This window comes from Mustela lutreola, chromosome 14 (genome assembly GCF_030435805.1).
Source record: "Mustela lutreola isolate mMusLut2 chromosome 14, mMusLut2.pri, whole genome shotgun sequence".
Taxonomy (NCBI): domain Eukaryota; kingdom Metazoa; phylum Chordata; class Mammalia; order Carnivora; family Mustelidae; genus Mustela; species Mustela lutreola.
Window position 1 is genome coordinate 30,924,219 of NC_081303.1, and position 18,876 is coordinate 30,943,094.

Here is an 18,876-nt window from a genome sequence, read left to right on the forward strand (position 1 = left end):
ATGGAAAATTCTTAACAAAGATGAACTGGAGACTTACTGGCCAAGTAAATGCTTTGACAGTAGCCTTTGAATAATGCTTATCCAAGAACCAGCAGCTGTTATAAGGCCACCAAGTTGGAATTAATTTTGCAATCGGCTCAGTGGATCAGAAAGGAAAGTTCAAATTTATCTCTAGATTAAATCTTGGAAAGAAAGCTTTTGTGGGTATTTTTTTTTAGCTTTTAAGCCAATTAATTGAGAAAGAACAGAGATACTGTGAGATCACACCCATTTAGCCAATCACCAACACCAGAAGGGAGTTCTGTGACCCCTGAATGCAGGGGGATTGTACCTGCTGGCCTTCATGTGGCTTCGATAGCCATTTCGTGCCACTCGTGTCACCGGGCCGAGAGAATGGTATAATCTGTTCCTGTTGGATTCCATTATAAATCGTATATATTACATATGCATTTATTCACAACAATACCTAGAACAATATAACAACTTCTTCCTGTAATACCGTTTTCTAAATCCTACAAAAGGACAGTATGTGGTTGCTCCTCTTTTTTTAAGCACGCAGCACAGATTTAAAAAAAGATGTTTTCTTCTACTACGGACTCTAGAAATACAGGTCTTAGTATATACCATATATTTTTATATACATTTGCTTTCACAAATCTGCTAAGATAATTAAAGAGTTATTTATAACCAGCACTATCAAAACCTAGAAAATACTTCAAAAATCCTTTTGTTTCTATTCCAGTTCTTGGACTCCAGTTTAAAAATGGTATCTGGATCTATATAAATAACTCATTTTTATGATATGTCCCTATGAAGACACCTAAAAGCAATGTGGGCTCTAAACTTAAAATTAATGTGGCCTAAACATCTCTATCTTCCTCTCTATCCTTTACGTTAAATCCAAAAAACTAAAAAAAGAGACAAGCTGAGTAAAAAGGCATTATTTTATTTCTACATCAACTGAAATAAATGGTAAAGCTGATAAATGATATAAATGGTTTGAGATAATATTTATCCAAAATGGCATGTAATACTTAACGAAGGAAATAAACACACACACACACACGCACACATGCGCATGTGCGCGCGCGCACACACACACACACACACACACACACAGAATCACCAACACTTCTTTGCCTGGGAAAAGCCAAAGGTTGCACTGTTGATAAATGTGATTTAAAACAAAAAGTATCATTTTAGCAACTTAAACAGCAACATATTTGATGTCTCTGTAGGAAATAAGGACAGAGAGTGATATGTTCAACATTCAGAAAACTATTTTCGAATTCACTCTCTACAAGAAGTATTTAAAAAATCCTAGCTCTTTATTTACTGTTTATTATTCCATGTCTGAATCTTGCCGGGAAGCATTAATTTGCTCTCAAAATTCCAAAAGCCACAGATTTAAACTTGGCACAAGTACAGACTTTTTTTTAGCTGCAAATGTCTGCAAAGTAAAACATCTGTCATAGAAGAAATACATTGTTTTGAGATGTGAAGGTGACACCGTTAAATACTTTCTTCAAAAGTAACCTGCTGGGATGAGAACAGATTACTGAATACAACACTATCCTGGTGCAAATGGAGGAATGATTTTTTTCAATCAATGTTTTTTATCTAAAGATTACAATATACTCTATAATCAACACATGATGCTCTTCCTGGAGGGAAAGAACTAAAGTCACTTGTATAGACAGCATGCCAGAGGCAACTTGTGTTTTTCTCCTTTCAGGCAAACCCTAATAAAGAGACTGAATACAAAGGTTGGAAGAGAAATAGTATGCAAAAACAAGTTGTTAAGGCCCCTCAAAAACAGTAAGACTTAGGAACACTGATAATTAGAGTAGAAAGGCTCAAGAGTACTTTGAAATGCTGGGTCTACAAATAAAATCTTAATCATGTAATAGAAAAATAAGAATATAATATTCCAATTAAACAGCATGAAATTAACCAATTCCAGTATCATTTATCGATAGTCAATAAAACTGTTTTCTACTAAAAAAGTGACTGATACAGAGTTAGATAACTATTTTCAACGCCATCAATTTCAATATGGCCCTCAAAGCTGCTTAGAAACTTAGGCTGCTCAGTTTATATACGAAAGGGAGCAATTATTTTGGCAAGAGTCAAGCATCCTGTAAATATAAAAATGGAAGAACTGAAATGGTCAAAGACAAAATAAAAGTCCTAATGGATGTTTAGTAAATAAATTATTTGCACTGTTTGGCTACATTTTTCAGGAGATCTTACATTCGAAGATCATTATTAGCGTATAAGCAGTAGGCAGATGGCAACTTTTAAAGCTTAAAGCAATAAAGAAAGGAGAAGGGAACATGCCTTACAGGATTTCATTAGAAATCTGTGCACTCTGTACATACTCTGAGGTAATGTCAATTTAAATTCAAACTTCAAGCTGCTTTACTTATAGTATAATTTAACACTGAGTCTTCTTGCCCTTGACAAGGTAGCAGAGAATGAAGTAGACTACACTACTTTTTGCCCTAATATTACTTAAATGAACCAGAATTTAAAGAAGTAATTTTAAACACATAAGTAGGTAAGTTGACTATGACTGGTTATTATGATTTTAGATTTGTAATTTTAAAAGCACTAAAGTTCAAGTATGTATCAAGTCACCAAATAAACATGTATTTATTAGCTAAGACTTAAATATCAACTTTAATTTCTGCTACCAGGCGGAAGCTTATAAATAGTCCCTTACAGATATGTAACAAATATTATCTGTTAAAATGCATATGATCACATCTTTTAAGAAAGACAAACTAAACTTGAAGCAGTTCAAATGAAGAATTCTTACCTTTCAAAAGCAGGCCATGAAGTCTCTTCACTTAGTTCAGAACCATCACTGCTACCTAAAATCAAAAGTTATTCTATTTTTTAAACATCAGAATTACAGTATAATCTTGTATTTTAAAAATAGATTCTTTAATTGTACTTCTAAAATGACAGTCATGTTATTCGTGGGTGAACATCCACATATTAATTCTTCCTTCTAGTATTAATGCTGCTAGGCACATTCTGTAGAATGTTGGAATTTATTAAGACTACCTAAAATAACAAAATAGCACAGAACAGATGTTAATAAACAATTTTCTACCATTAGGGAATGTACCATAGGCACAGAATTTTTCAAATTTAAAAATATGGTCAAAATTTAAGACCAATATAGTTGAGAAATTCTTAGAGGTTCATGCTCTATTTTATCTCTACAAGCCTTTTAAAACTTTTTATTATCCTAAGGATAAAAAGCTTAATGAAATTTAATTTTGCCTTCAGAGGCAAGGTAGAAGAGGATGGAATCCCTAAATTAAAAAAAAAAAAAAAAAAAAGGTGCTGTAACAATCCAAAAATAGTAGTTAAAATATAAAGTTTTACGTTAACTAAAGAAAAAACTGAGGGGAATAAACTTAGAAAGTCTAAAACAACTTATACTGATTTAAATGTTATTTTAAAGATAATTCTGGTTCTCAACAAAACTTATGATTAATCTGTCTCTTATATATCAAGTGAACTGTCTATGAGACTTTCATACCAGTGTTCTGTAAGAGACACAAACTGCAGTGCTAAAAGGTACACATTGTAGGTGATGGATTAATGCCTTATCTATGTATTTAGAGTGGCGCTAGTTATATATATAATATCCTTGGAAGAACAGAGTTAACAGTAACAGAAAAAATTTTCTGGTTGTGTGGTTCAGATGAGAAACTGGAATAGAGTCTTGTAGATTATCTTTTGATTTGTAGCATTATATGGTAAACACTGGAAATTCAATCATAATTACTATGACTGGATCCTTTTGTAGTTCATAAGCATGATGATTGGGTGTTCACGCTTCTGTGTGACATGTGCCACCCTTTAAACCTTGTTACGACCTCGGCACATTACCCATCTGACGTGAAAAAAAAAAAAAAAAAAAAAAAAAAAATAATTACTATGACTTATTTGCAGAAAAATGTAAGTCTTTCTAGAAGCATGAAACTCAGAGTGGATATGCTTCTCTTAGCTGGGCCAGACCACTTTAGGTTATCTATGACTTCTAAACCACATCAGAAAATGTTAGAGGTCACTGTCCCAAGCACTGGTTACTTTCGCTAGAGTACTTTCTCAAAATCTCCATAGTACAGACTAGTATTGTAGATTAAAGCTACAGCTAAGGAAAAAACCCTTAACTACAAACTGTGTGTGTGTAACATCTACCATCTATGGTTATAAATTACTTTCTTTCCAGAATATAGAGCTTTAAAACAAAAACTGTCCAAGGTAATATCTATGTCTAATGTTCTAATTTACAAACAAGGATATAACAATCTTTACTGTTTACCCACTTAACAGCCTTACAATAAAAATAAATAAATACAAAGGCAAAATTACAATAGTCTCTTCCTTTTTTTAAAAAGTTTTTTTATATTTAAGTAATCTCTATACCCAAAGTGGGGCTCAAACTCACAACCCCAAAATCAAGAGTTGCATACTCTACTGTTAGCGGCATCCCTAAAATAGTCTTTTCCTGTTCTAAAAGAAAGGCCTCCAAACTGAGACACTAACTGTAACTGAATGAAATAACGAGATAATTATCTTGTGAAAACCAAAAGAACATCAGTGAAAAAGCCACAGATAAACTAAAGAATTATCATTACAAAATTTATGATGGGGGTGGTGGTGCCTGGGTGGCTCAGTGGGTTAAGCCTCTGCCTTTGGCTCAGGTCATGATCTCAGGGTCCTGGGATCAAGCCCCATGTCTGGCTCTCTGCTCAGCAGGGAGCCTGCTTTCCCATCTCTTTCTGCCTGCCTCTCTGCCTACCTGTGATCTCTCTCTCTGTCAAATAAATAAATAAAATCTTTAAAAAAAATTTTATGATGGGTAAAAGTCAAATATATATACTTGAGAGATGTAATTGTAAAAATTATTATTTTTTTGTTTAAGTGGTATGCCAGATTCCATAGTGTAACAAATTTTTAATGGGAAGAAAGTTCTTCTTTCTTTTGCAAAATTACACTATGTATTATTTTTCAGGTTGAGGTTGATATTTGCATAGTAACAGCTTATAGCATTAATGAAAAGGTATTTGAGGTGGCTAACTTTTTTTCTATTTTGTGAATTTTATCATTATTTAATCATTTGTACCTATCAAAGGGGGAACTTTGGAATTTAAAAATCGCTGAATGGTGCTGTAAAGCTCTAAATCAGTTTTGTTCATTGCGTTTGGAACTTTAAAGGGTTAAGCAAGTCAATTTGTTTAAGAAAATGAACTCCTTCTTCTAGGATTTCTTTCTACTGACTATTCATCAATACTGAGATGATCCTATTAATAATAATAGGCTTAGCCCTTGAGCAATCAGGCACTTAATCAGAGAAGCTATTTTCCTCCTCTGTTCCTTCTTAAGAAAAACAAAAACAACAAACAAACAAAACCTAGTAGGAAGGTTTTTCCAATAATCAAAAGAAATAATGCTCATCTAAAAGATTCAGAAAATAAAGTTTAGGAAGTAAAAACAAATTCTCCTCATAACCTCACATCCCTTTCCAATATGGTCCCAATTTTTTGGTCCCCTTTATCTCTATTCCCTGGCTTCTCGTTCTCCAGTCTACTCCAATCAGGGCTCTGATGCCACTATTTTATGAAGCAGGTCTTATCAAGGTCACCAATGACTTCTATCTTGCCAAATGCACACTGATCAACTCCCATCCTCATTTTTTTTCTTGCATTTGATAGTGATATACTTAATATCTACAGACCTAACTCGAACCCACTGAGCTCAAAAGTCACATATTCAGTTACCTGACAGCTCCATGTGGACCAAACACGTCCGAAATAGGATTCCCAACTTCTTAAACTCAGTCATCCTTCACAAATACCTCACCACCTACAAACGATTGCTCTTCTGGTTTTCTCTATCATGGCAATGGTACCATCATTTAACTAACTAACTGCTTAATCCAAAAAAACTGGGAGTATGCCAACTCTACCCCTTTTCTCATTCCTACAACCAAACTGCATAAAGCAACCAATTCAACCAGCCCACCTTCTTTTCTCACCGTTCCTCAAATGCCTCCCCTTTTGGAGAAAAATATCAAGCAGTGTTTTAAAATACCATGATTTCTTTATTAACTTCAGTAGGTACTAGTAAGATGATCCTATATCTAACTGCTACTTTGCTTTTTTATTATTTTTTTAAAAGATTTTATTTATTTATTTGACAGAGATTATAAGTAGGCAGAGAGGCAGGCAGAGAGAGGAAGGGAAGCAGACTCCCTGCTGAGCAGAGAGCCTGATGAGGGGCTTGATCCCAGGACCCTGAGCATGACCCGAGCTGAAGGCAGAGGCTTAACCCACTGAGCCACCCAGGGGCCCCTGCTACTTCGCTTTTATCAAAGTTTCTCTATGTATGTTAGGATTAGTGACTCTTTTCCAAATGTTTTATTAAGAATCTCATTTTTATACATTGTAATCCTCTCAGAGAAGGATTTCTCACCTATTGATATTCCACTAGAAAGAGTAGAACTTTCTGCTTGGCCACGAGATGGTGCGTGGGGCTCCATGACGCTGTCATCTAGTAGATGTCTTGGCCCTGCATTTGGGAATGTTGCACTCTTAAACTCTGCTGTGTTCATTTTATGAATGAAACTGGAAACAAAGAGAAGTATTTTTCATATATTTTATTATTGTTGGTTAATTCAGGATATAAAAATACTCTTAAAGATTCAAGATATAGAACATTTACCTGCTATCCTAAACTGACTTTTGAATTCTCATGCTAAGCTATCACATAGATATTCCCATAAAAGCCTAAAATTAACAGTTTAAGGAAAATATTTTAGGAAACCAGGCCAGGCCCTATCTTATGTAACAGATAATATTTTAATTTCATCTTGAGTCTTGGGTCCATTAAAAAATAGTTCCACATTCACTTCTGGGAAACAGCTATTAAACTTTCACAAAAATTATGGCAAAGGTAAACTATGGGCCCCATTTTGAGTAAACAATCTTGCAAAGGTAACGATTGTTAACAAAAGATCAGTTTCCTTTTCATTATATTTAAGAATGAAAGGAGTAATTTTTATACACCTTTACTTATGGTGACCTACTTTAAGACAAGCAATGACTGTTTTGATATAAAGGTTGTAATTTAAAAGGAGAATGGGCAATTGCTTTCCTCATTTTATTTATGATGATACTCTGTAATATAGCTCATTTATTCCCCCAAATGTAGGCACTGTTGGGAAAAGCTTATTTCCAAATTAAGGTAAAAGAAGAACTAAACGCTTCTAGGCAAACAAGGTATTTTACTAAACCAGGAAAAAACTATTGTTATACAAATAAAACTGTATTTAACTAATAAAACATAGAGAAAACAAATTCAACTGGAAACAACTTAAAAATCTGAAAGATTAAATGAAAAATGCTGACTTATAGCCCAAGCTATGGCACTTCCTGTGTCCATGTGGAATCAGGTTCCGAGGGGACGGTGGCGTCTGTGGAAGCAAGGCTCCTTCAGCTGCCATGCTTTTTCTCCCACTCTGTGGAGATGCTCCTACTTCAGGACCTAGAGGTTAAATGCAAAAGAGAAAGAGACAGAGACAGAGACACAGAGGGAGAGAAAATTTTCAGATTGTTTCAAAAAGATTTTCTTTTTAATCCCTTGATAGAAAATATAAAATGTGATTTAAATTTTAAGATAATGATACAGTTAAATCTATTTAATTGACTGAACATTAAAATATTTGCTTTCTCAGGATGGGATTGGGAGGGAGACAAACCATAAGTGACTCTTAATCTCACAAAACAAACTGAGGGTTGCTGGGGGGAGGGGGGTTGGGAGAAGGGGGTGGGATTATGGACATTGGGGAGGGTATGTGCTTTGGTGAGTACTGTGAAGTGTGTAAACCTGGTGATTCACAGACCTGTACCCCTGGGGATAAAAATATATGTTTATAAAAAATAAAAAATTAAAAAAAAATATTTGCTTTCTGGGGTGCCTGGGTGGATCAGCGGTTTAAGCCTCTGCCTTAGGCTCAAGTCATGATCTCAGGGTCCTGGGATGGAGCCCCGCATCAGGCTCTCTGCTCAGCGGGAAGCCTGCTTACCTCCCCGTACCCCCGATACTGCCTGCCTCTCTGCCTACCTGGGATCTCTGTCTGTCAAATAAATAAATAAAATTTTTTAAAAAAATATTTGCTTTCTGAGTCTTAAAACCCAAAATCCAAAACATACAAAATCTGTTAATTTCTATCTTATTGCACTAAGCAGGCAGTATTAGTATTTGCCTCTTTTCAAGAGGAAGAAGCAGAATTAGAAGAGATGGGCCCAGAATATCACAATCATAGATTAAGCCTGGAATTAATCACACAGAGGAGTCCCAGTTCAGTGCTCATTTAATTTTACACAGCGCTTCTCTTAGTTTTAACTTCTTCTTGGAGAAAGAGCATGTGGGGCAGGTCAAGCATTCAAGTTGGAATTTCTTTTTTTTTTTTTAAGTTTTTTTTTTTTTAAGATTTTATTTATTTATTTGACAGAGAGAGATCCCAAGTAGGCAGAGAGGCAGGCAGAGAAAGAGAGAGAGGAGGAAGCAGACTCCCTGCTGAGCAGAGAGCCTGATGCGGGACTCGATCCCAGGACCCTGAGATCATGACCTGAGCCGAAGGCAGCAGCTTAACCCACTGAGCCACCCAGGCGCCCTGGAATTTCAATCTATTTTGACACCCTTCAGACTTATGTGAGTTAAAAAACCGGAACTTGAAAAGTATAAAGATTTGCAAAATATCATTTTAACAAAGAAAACAAAAGCAAATGTGAGGGATTCAGACTGCCATGTTTTCCACTGCTTTTAATATACTTTCCCCCTAGGTATCATCATGACTTGTCCCCTTGCTTCCTACACACCTTATTGAATGGGCCTCCAAATACTTACAGGGTATCTAATATGAAGTTTAGTGCCAAAGTCTGCATTTAAAATTTCAAAAAAGGTACTTATTAATACTTTCTTAAACAGGGCACCTGGGTGGCTCAGTGGGTGAAAGCCTCTGCCTTCAGCTCAGGTCATGATCCGAGGGTCCTGCGATAAAGACCTGCATTGGGCTCTCTGCTCAGTGGGGAGCCTACTTCCCACTGCCACCCCCCCCACCCCTCTACTGCCTCTCTGCCTACTTGTGGTATCTCTCAAATAAATAAATAAAATCTTGGAAAAAAAATTTCTCAAACAATGAACAATTCTCCCTAATTTTAGATTTTTAATTATGTGTGGTACACATATATTATCCCCATTATAATGCAATAGGTGAATTACGGGATTGTGACTATTTTTTATTATTTTTTGTACCTGGCCCAGTATTAGAGTGAAATTGCTAAAATGTTACTAAAACTGATTTCCATAATTATTCATGTTAATAAAAATTTCCACTCAAACCACAGAAAATTTTAATGTCATCAACCTTCACTGACCAGGATAGTGTATTCTTAATAAAAAAAGAACAGGTATTTATAAACACTTGTTTTTTTGTTTGTTGTATGTATTTTCCTTGATTAGTTTGTTTTTTTGTACATTACTATAAACTCCAAGGAACTTCTTAATTAAAAAACAAAAAAACCCAAAGTGATATATTTTAATACCAAAAATAAATTTTTGCATGCATTATAAAATGTGCTAAGTATTTATTTACATTGGAGCATATTATTTCTTTTTTTTTTGAGCATATTATTTCTTATTAGGTTATCTGATTTGTTATTCAGTAATCCGAAAAAACTATGCACTAACCTACTAAATCTTCTCTCGAAGCAGCAGAGCGTGGCGTGCTTGTCCCTGGTTCTATCTTTAATGAAAGCCTGAATATTAAAAATAAACAAAACACATAAAATGATTAACATTTGACAATATTAAAATTACGTATTTCCTCACAAAAAACAAAGCATTTTAATAACAATCTCAGCTATAAATTTTTCAAGAGCAATCCTTAATAATAGTAAATCTCTTATTTCTTTCATACAAAGCAAATCTTATGGTTATTCTTAGAAATATTAGGCAGAGAAATTAAAAAGTTATATTTAAAAACAGAAAAATCTCCCCCAAACTAAATGGTTCAACACATTTAAAAATATTTGATAAATGACTAAAAAGTGATTTAACTTTAAGTTATATTGATACCTGACACTTAAATTCAGGGATTTTCATGTATTACACAAATTACTTCTAGAATTGTTACTGGATGAACAAATGGCTTCTGTAGCACTGAAAATTTCCAAAACATCCCCCAAAATAACTAATTCAACTTTTTTTTTTTAGTATTTTATCCATTCATTTGACAGAGATCATAAGCAGGCAGAGAGAGGGGAAAGCAGGCTCCCTGCGGAGTAGAGGGCCCAATATGGGGTCAATCCCAGGACCCTGAGATCACAACCTGAGCTGAAGGCAGAGGCTTTATCCCACTGAGCCACCCAGGCGCTCCTTCAAAGATCTTTAATAATAAAAAAGTTATTTGCAAAATTCCTGGTAAATCCCTGTCCTTAAGTCAAAGATTATTAGCTGATAACGTAAGTTCCATTTAGGATAATATATCCAGTTTTGAGTTCCACATCAAAAAGAGATTATGACTCCTATCAGTAGATGCCATTTCAAGAAACAGGATAATACAGCAGTTGTAGAAAATACTTTGGTATAGCCCACAAAGCCCATTATTACTAAGTATTTGTCTAAATATTAATACTTAAAAAAAAAAGCATTCTACCAACTGGGTTTTTTTTAATGAAATTGTACAATACAAGTGATACTCATCATGATAAATCTATTATAGGTTCTCAACTTATTACTTCCTTGATAACCTCACTGCAGCTGAAAGGAACAGAGAGGAAGGTATGGGTGAGTCACGCCGCTGCCAGGAGTACAAAAAGCAGAAGCATCTTAAAGCACAGCAGTCAAGTCAGAGGTTGGGTGTCTATGTGTCATCATCAAAACACCATTCAGGAACAGTGATGCTGGTTCACCGAGAAAAGAGATTATGTTCGTATTAAAATGGAGGAACTGTGGAAGATTTCCATCCTGATTAAAAAACACACACTAGGGGCGCCTGGGTGGCTCAGTGGGTTAAAGCCTCTGACTTCAGCTCAGGTCATGATCTCTGGGACCTGGGATTGAGCCCCACATCGGGCTCTCTGCTCAGCGGGGAGCCTGCTTCCTCCCTCTCTCTCTGCCTACTTGTGATCTCTGTCAAATAAATAAATAAAATCTTAAAAAAAAACAACCCATGCATTAATTTGTAGTGTCTATACTGGTTCCCTATAGATAGATGAAGCTGCCAAAAAAACAGAGGCCTTGGCAAGGCCTATAGATAGATGAAGCTGCCAAAAAAACAGAGGCCTTGGATACCAAAGGTGTCATTTTTATTTAAATCTCTCATCAGAAAAACCATTTTTTCTAATCATTTTAATGGCTCTTATCTTAAAATGCTGACTTTCAGCATACTGAATTAGAAGGTTCCTGAAACACAACTGCATCTTTAAAAAACTGTCTTATTCAGTCTCCCATCTGATGCCCCAATACTGCCAAGTGACTGAGCATTCCCCAAAGCAAAAACACTGCTTCCCACCCTAATCCTCTGATCCTTCCATCCCCTGGAACACTTTTCCTCACTCCTTACATGGAGATACCATCTACTCACCTGTTAAAATTAATAAGCCTCAGATGACACTGTCTCCTGAAACCATTCATGTTCTTTTTCCCTCATTTTTCCCACTTACAGCTGAGTTAGGTCTCCCCCCCAGATCTATGTTCCCAAGGCATCCCAAGCATATGTCATCTATCACAGTAATGTCTGCACTGCTTTGTCATCATCTGTCTTGTGGATGTGTTCTTGTATGAGATGAGCTTCTTAAGGGCAAGAACAAGATTTTGTTTTTGTAATCCTGGCAAGTAGCACAAAAAACTCACCTACGGCAAATGCTTAATAACTATTTGTTAAAATGACTGTAATGGGAAGGCCATTCTGGTTCTAGCCACTCATGGAAACAGAAATCAGTACAACAGCATTAGCTTTCCTACAAAAATGAGGGTATCTCACATCAGTATACTGACAGTTAAAGCTACTTAATGGCTTCATTGGCTACTATATCTTTTTAACAAAGTAAGAATTAGCCTAACTAAACACTTTTACTTTCACCACAGTAAATAAAAATTTACCACCCTCTATAACTGTACAATAATTTCTTAGGCTTCACTATTGAATACTTTAACTTCTTTTAAATTCAACAAGTTTGAGCCAGATATAGAAATTTTTAACAACTATTTAATCATAATTTGAGTTTAAGATATCTCACTAGACAAAACATGAGTGTTTTGTGCTATGCCAGTGATCATAGCTAAGATGGAAGAAATAGTGGTAAATATAAGATACAGACCATCAAATCCAAGAAGCCCCTAACCCAGGGCGACAACAAATCTATGAAAAAACTGCAGCCTTGAAAAGCTGAGCCACTGACCTCAGACATTTTCAGATGAACTATTTTATAAAATAAAAATTGATATAGAAATATAAAGTGGTAATATTATGGTACGGGGAGAAGATGGCAGTAAAGGTGTTTTAATTTTTATTTTTTTAAAGATTTTTATTTATCTACTTGACAGAGAGAGACCGAGAGCACAAGCAGAGGGAGCAGAAGGAGGGGGAGAAGAAGCAGGGTCCCCGCTGAGGAGGCAGCCTGACAGGAGACTCAATCTCAGGATCTTGTGATCGTGACCTGAGCTGAAGGGAGATGCCTGACTGACTGAGCCACCCAGGTGCCCCAATAAAGGTGTTTTTAAACATTAATAAAATTTTAGATACATTTAAATATATATTATCTAGAGCTTTAATCTTTGAAGAGAATTTATTTCTAGTTATTTTCCAGAATTTGTAGCCTTTTATTGGTACTTTCTTCACTGAAAACTGTTGAAACTTAATGGAACAAGGCAGTTGATAATCACATCATACAAGAAAATTTTTATATAATGCATTAATAATGAAAAATAACCTAGTCTCTCACTTTGTAAGCTTTTAAAGTATGTATAAGTATGAAGTTTATTGGAATCTATTGGAAAAAAATCTGTAAAAGACACAAAGAAAAATGAAAGCTCGGGACTAATTTGCATAATAAAGCTAAGCAAAAACTTCTTATTTGAAATTAACAAATGAAGTTACAAGAAGCATCAGAAGCCTCAAGAGATATAAGCTCTTTGTCCTTCCATCTTTTGAAAAAACAAAAAAACCGAAAAACCCCCAAAACCTGTCAGTTAAGAGGTACAGTAGTCACTGAAAATAAAAAGGCTTAAAATGTAAAAATCCTTCCTACCTTGGGCAGAACTGCAGATGTTAAAAAGAAGGAAATGGGCAGCTGTATTTTAAAAGTGATTTCTGAAACCCTTAATAAAGGACTTGGTATAACAGAGAAAAGGGTAAATGTGGTACTGGACATATGCCTCTACCCTAGAGGTAGAAAGGTTCAATATTGTCTCAATCCATAAAAACAATTGAAAACAAATTCAAAGATGTGTCCAAAAATTACCATTAGAAAAGGAATAATTTTCCTATTTATAGAGGGTTTCATTATTTTTTCAATCTATTATAAGATAAATTTCCAAAAACATTCAGTGCTTGAATATAAAGAAAGGAAGACATTTACACTGGAACTATCAAAGATCAGCTCTCAACAACTTGAGAAAAGTGAAACACTTTTAAACAAAAGAACAGATGAGGTATTTGTAAATTGTCTCAATCATACCAAGTGCTTAAGAAATACATAAGGGTGCCAGGGTGGCCTAGTCGTTAAGTGTCTGCCTTCAGCTCAGGTCATGATCCCAGGGTCCTGGAATCGAGCTCCCCATCAGGCTCCCTGCTCAGCGGGAAGCCTGCTTCTCCCTCGCCCACACTCCCTGCTGGTGTTCCCTCTCTAAGTCTTTCTCTGTCAAATCAACAAATAAAATCTTTAAAAAAAAACAACAACAAACAAAACATAAAATAAAGAATGTATACAAATACCTTTATCATAAGCACTGTAAACTGGGATTAGGCATTTGCATGATATGATATAAAATTCAGATGTTTAAACACATGGGGACGAAAGGGTAGATAGAACACAGATCAAAGTTAAACCACTTCTGAAGATCCAACCTACTTGTAATTATCATCTTCCACAAACTTCTGTAGTTCTTCTATATACTGAACGGAGTTCAGGTATTTTTGAACATGAGGCAACATGGGGATATCTAGGCAAAATGTGATAAATAATTATCTGACGCAGTATATCTTAACCAGAATTTTAAAAGTTAATTTAAGAAATACATACTTAAGAAAAATTAAGGCTGCATGGCACCAAAACTCTAGGAGGAGACTACTGAGGTAGATTTTATTTAATGTAAAACTGATGGTAATTTTAAAAATTACAGTTGCATGCTGTTTGTACAGATTAAAAAACAAAACAAAACACCAAACATACTCTGGTTTCTCTTCAGATTGTATTAAGAAAACAACAACAACAACAAATAGCTCCATTTACCAAATCCCACATATTTGATAAATGTCCTCCCCACATATACTTTTCGGAAGTTTTTAAGGTTTTCTTAGAAGTATACACATGCACATAAAATAACTTTAAAACAAATCTATTTTAAATAAATTGGATAATGTAAACTCACTGTTTAACATTTTAAAAATATATACCAGTAATGGTTATCTTTATTCCCTACCAAGCTGAAAGCATCCAAACACCATAAAAAATGAGAAAAAAAATACAACATTTTTCTCATTATCTGGGCTTGTGTAAGCTCTTTCTACATGTTTTCCCATTAAATACTCTTGAACAAAAAATTGGTTATTTATTTAATGATGAACTTAAGAAAGCCAGTCAACTGTTACAAGGATCATAGGTCTTAGTCCCTTCCCAAACTGAAAAATGTAAGAACTATTTCTGTAACCAGGAATATCAAATGAGATGAAGATAACAGAAAATAATCTTATAAATTATGTTAGCAAAGTTGCTACAGAAGAAAAAAGATAAAACAAAATTTTAAATATGAAATACTTCAACTCCTTAAAAGCAAGGTATCAAACAGGATGCTAAATATTAAACAATCATTATTTTCCTTTATAGTAGGATAATGTTCCCTGCTGTGCAAACAATGGCTATCAATTCAGATAAATGAGTCAAAAGAAACACAGCATAATGATGTAGTATTACTCCCCAGAAACGTACCATATTCACAGGACTGCTGTAAATCAGAAATTATTCGAAGGATGTTATTCATCAAATTTGACCTTTGCTCATTTTCTAGAATGCTGCCGGTTGATGGGTATGCTGAATCAATATATGTTAAATCTGACAAATAGATACCTGAAACAAAATGAGATAAATGAGTGTTTTCTTACTTGTAGTTTGGAAGAGCATGATAAAAGTAAGAAAAAGAAAAAACCCCAAAACCTAGTTCATCACTACATTTAAATATATGCTGTATTTAGGATTTATTGTTAATACACCACAGCCTTGCTAAATCATAATCACTGAGGCATAGGTTTCCATGGATTTGGGGTCAGATACATAAATAATATTTTTGTAAATGTTCTCTTATGAGGGTATCTTGTTTTTATTTCTATTTTAAAGTTTATTTACTTATAATCCCTACACCCAACGTGGGGTACTCGAACTCACAACCCCGAGATCAAGAGTCAAGTGTTCTACCAACTGAGCTAGCCAGGTGCTCCCGATGAACTTTATAGCAGTTCCCACGGCATTAGACATGAAGTATTTGTGTACTGTCTTGTTCTGAAGATAGACAGTTGGATTTCTGAAACTGCATGTGACTACAAACTGAAACTCTTTCCCCCACTGCAACCCCACTGCCCCATTTCTCCGTGCAAACAAAATAACCTCCAAATATAACTTGGTTTTACCAGTTCTAGATATATAAGGCGACACATGTAAAGTGTGTAAGAAAGACAACTATAGTTGAAGAGAAAAATACACTTTCCTACTTTTTACCTCATCACTGCACATTTCACGGACTCTGAAAAAACCACCTATATACCACATACACTGACTTCCAAAAAAGCCCTGTGTTCTTTTTTCATCCTGTTTCTTTCATCTTGACTATTTCCAAGACTTATCTCTGCCCATCTCAATTTTATTTAATATCTAGGTCAGTGTCAACTGTTTTTTAGTTTTCTCACAGACTCCAAGAAAGGAAAGCCCCCCTTTTACAGATGAAGAATCCGAGGTCCACAGATATTGACAGACTAATGCCATGTGAACTGTTAGTAACAGAGCTGGATCTCAGAGTATATACCTGTACCCTAGCTTCTCCACTACCCGCTGTTATAAATTCATACAGTATCTGTAATACCATTCTCTTGGTAATTTTTATGACTTTATAATCTGTTTAAACTCTATATCTTATCTGCTCACGACTATAAACTCATTTAAGGCAGCTGCTCTATCTTGCACTCTAAGAACATGAAAATCTTGTGCAGTGTTTTGACAACAGGTGCTTAAAACAACCTAAAATCTTGGGCTGGCAATCCTTTTACTCATCCTATTCATTCTTTTTCCATTCAGGAAGTCTTAAAGGTACTCTTGATGCCATCTATCATAAATACTTCCTTTACTTTAGAGACTCTCAACTTCTTTTTTAATGACTTCAAATGAATCTTTAGCTTAGCTGCTTTTCCTTCAATCTCAGAGGAAGAAGAATCCCTTTTTCCTCTCCACTGTGATTCTGAGTGTGATCACGGCAGCCTCCTCACCCGCCGTGGGCTCCTTTCCAGAGAAGAGCAGAGGCCTACATTTACACCTCCTCTCTTGAAGAAAACAAAATCAAGGTAACTCTTTGGTCACATCTGATTCCTTCTCTGGACAGGACCCCTGTCCCTTTTGCTATAACAAACAGCTTGAAAGAGAAATAGAGACCCCTCCACTTATTTAATCCTTTGTCTCTTTTTAATGAAATATTTGACACATATAAAAGTTCACGAGTCAGGAAAAATTATGACAGTCTCTGAAATAGGCAAAAAACAAACAAACAAACAAACAAACAAAAAACAAACCAGGCATCCTATCTCCAGTGTATTCTTCCGGACTTTCTGAGCTATCTAACAAACTCCGTAAGTTTTTGAAAACTAGTAATAATACAAACTCCTGTCCATAAAAATGCCAATGCCTTATGTTCATGAACATAACATTTACATAAAATGTAAATGATTAATGTTCTATGGATGTTGACCAGTTCTGCAACTATGTATAAATTTATTGTAGCATTCTTGACTATATGGTAGGTGTGGTACTTTGAATTCTCTCCTGAAATGGTTGCAGTATCCTCCTGATCCTCTTAAAAATTTAATGATTTAAATAGAATCATGACATGTACTCATTTTGTATTTGTTTAAGAATCATGATTTTACCATTTTAAAAAGTATACTCTAACTCATGTAATGTTGGTTGTTATCAAGCAATGTGATACCGGTGAATGACCAGGCAGGTTAAGAAGTAGAACATTACATGTGCTGTTCATTCCTTGTATCATCTCCCTGCCTCCCCATCCAGAGGTAACTAACCACTACTCCAAAACTTAAAATTATTCCCTCGTTTTGTTTTTCCCAAGACATCTGTCTGTATCCCTGTACAATATATTTACTTTTGCTTATGGTTAAATTCAATGATAACATTCGTAAACACAGGTACACAGTAAGTAATTTATAGGTGTTTGTTAAATTTTTAAAAATAGGGCCTTCTGTGGGGCGCCTGGGTGGCTCAGTGGGTTAAGCTGCTGCCTTCGGCTCAGGTCATGATCTCAGGGTCCTGGGATCGAGTCCCGCATCAGGCTCTCTGCTCGGCAGGGAGCCTGCTTCCTTCCCTTCCTCTCTCTCTGCCTACTTGTGATCTCTCGCTGTCAGATAAATAAATAAAATCTTAAAAAAAAAAAAAAATAGGGCCTTCTGTGATTGCTGTGTCTCACCATTTTGTTTCCAGGAGTTATCTGTGTTGCTAAATGCAGCAGTAATTCCTTAGACCGAGAAGATATTAACATGTAACTGTATCACAATTTACTTACTTATTTGATACTTTTAAGTTACTTCTTCTCTCCCTGCAAGTTGTTGCTGACATTCTTGTAAGTATCTCCTGGGACACATGTACAAGAATTTTCCTAGGATATATCTCATATTATATTATATATATGGCATTTATATGGTTTATTAATGTTCAGCTTCACACTGTTTATTTTTTTTAAGATTTTGTTTATTTATTTGACAGAGATCACAAGTAGGCAGAGAGGCAGGCGGTGGGGGGTGGGTGGGTAAGCAGGCTCCCTGCCAAGCAGAGAGCCTGATGTGGGGCTCAATCCCAGAATCCTGGGATTATGACCTGAGCAGAAGGCAGAGGCTTTAACCCACTGAGCCACCCAGGCGCCCCTCCACTGGTTTTTAAAGCTTTATCAATTCACACTACCACTGATAGCATTTAAGTTTCTACTAATCCACTCTTGTGCTAACACTTGATATTATCAGTCTTCTTGACTTCTGCCAATCTTATTAGTATAAAATATTATCTCACTGTGTTCTAATTTTCCTTTTCTTGATTGGTAATGAGGTTACATATTTATATTTCTATGAAATGTCTTTTATACATTTTTTCCTTGGATTTTTTTTTCTTACTGATTTCTAAGTTCTTAATATATTGTGGAAACCAATCCACTTGGCAGTTAAATTTAATCCACTTTTCAACCTACTATATAGTCTGAAATCTGGGGTACCTGGTGGCTCAGTTGGTCGAATACCTGTCTTCAGTTCAGGTCATGATCCTAGGATCCTAGGATTGAGTCCCGTACTGGGCTCTCTGCTAA

General features: G+C 35.3%; 1 protein-coding gene and 1 non-coding gene across 3 annotated transcripts in view; one reads left to right on the forward strand and one right to left on the reverse strand.

Moving 5' to 3' along the window:
* RALGPS2 (Ral GEF with PH domain and SH3 binding motif 2) overlaps positions 1–18,876 on the reverse strand; it is a 156,041-nt gene that overhangs the window by 21,266 nt on the left and 115,899 nt on the right. Inside the window, exons 9-15 of one of the 2 annotated variants that reach the window (XM_059147045.1) lie at positions 15,240–15,377; positions 14,163–14,253; positions 9,778–9,845; positions 7,434–7,569; positions 6,499–6,650; positions 2,822–2,876; positions 332–409 (exon numbers count right to left, since the gene is read on the reverse strand). In XM_059147045.1, the coding sequence (XP_059003028.1) occupies positions 332–409; positions 2,822–2,876; positions 6,499–6,650; positions 7,434–7,569; positions 9,778–9,845; positions 14,163–14,253; positions 15,240–15,377 (718 nt within the window). The remainder of the gene's footprint in view (positions 1–331; positions 410–2,821; positions 2,877–6,498; positions 6,651–7,433; positions 7,570–9,777; positions 9,846–14,162; positions 14,254–15,239; positions 15,378–18,876) is intronic. The other variant, XM_059147046.1, reaches the window with a different exon arrangement.
* On the forward strand, positions 3,815–3,919 carry LOC131815421 (small nucleolar RNA U13). The gene has a single exon (XR_009347734.1). It is a non-coding gene; the product is annotated as a small nucleolar RNA U13 (small nucleolar RNA).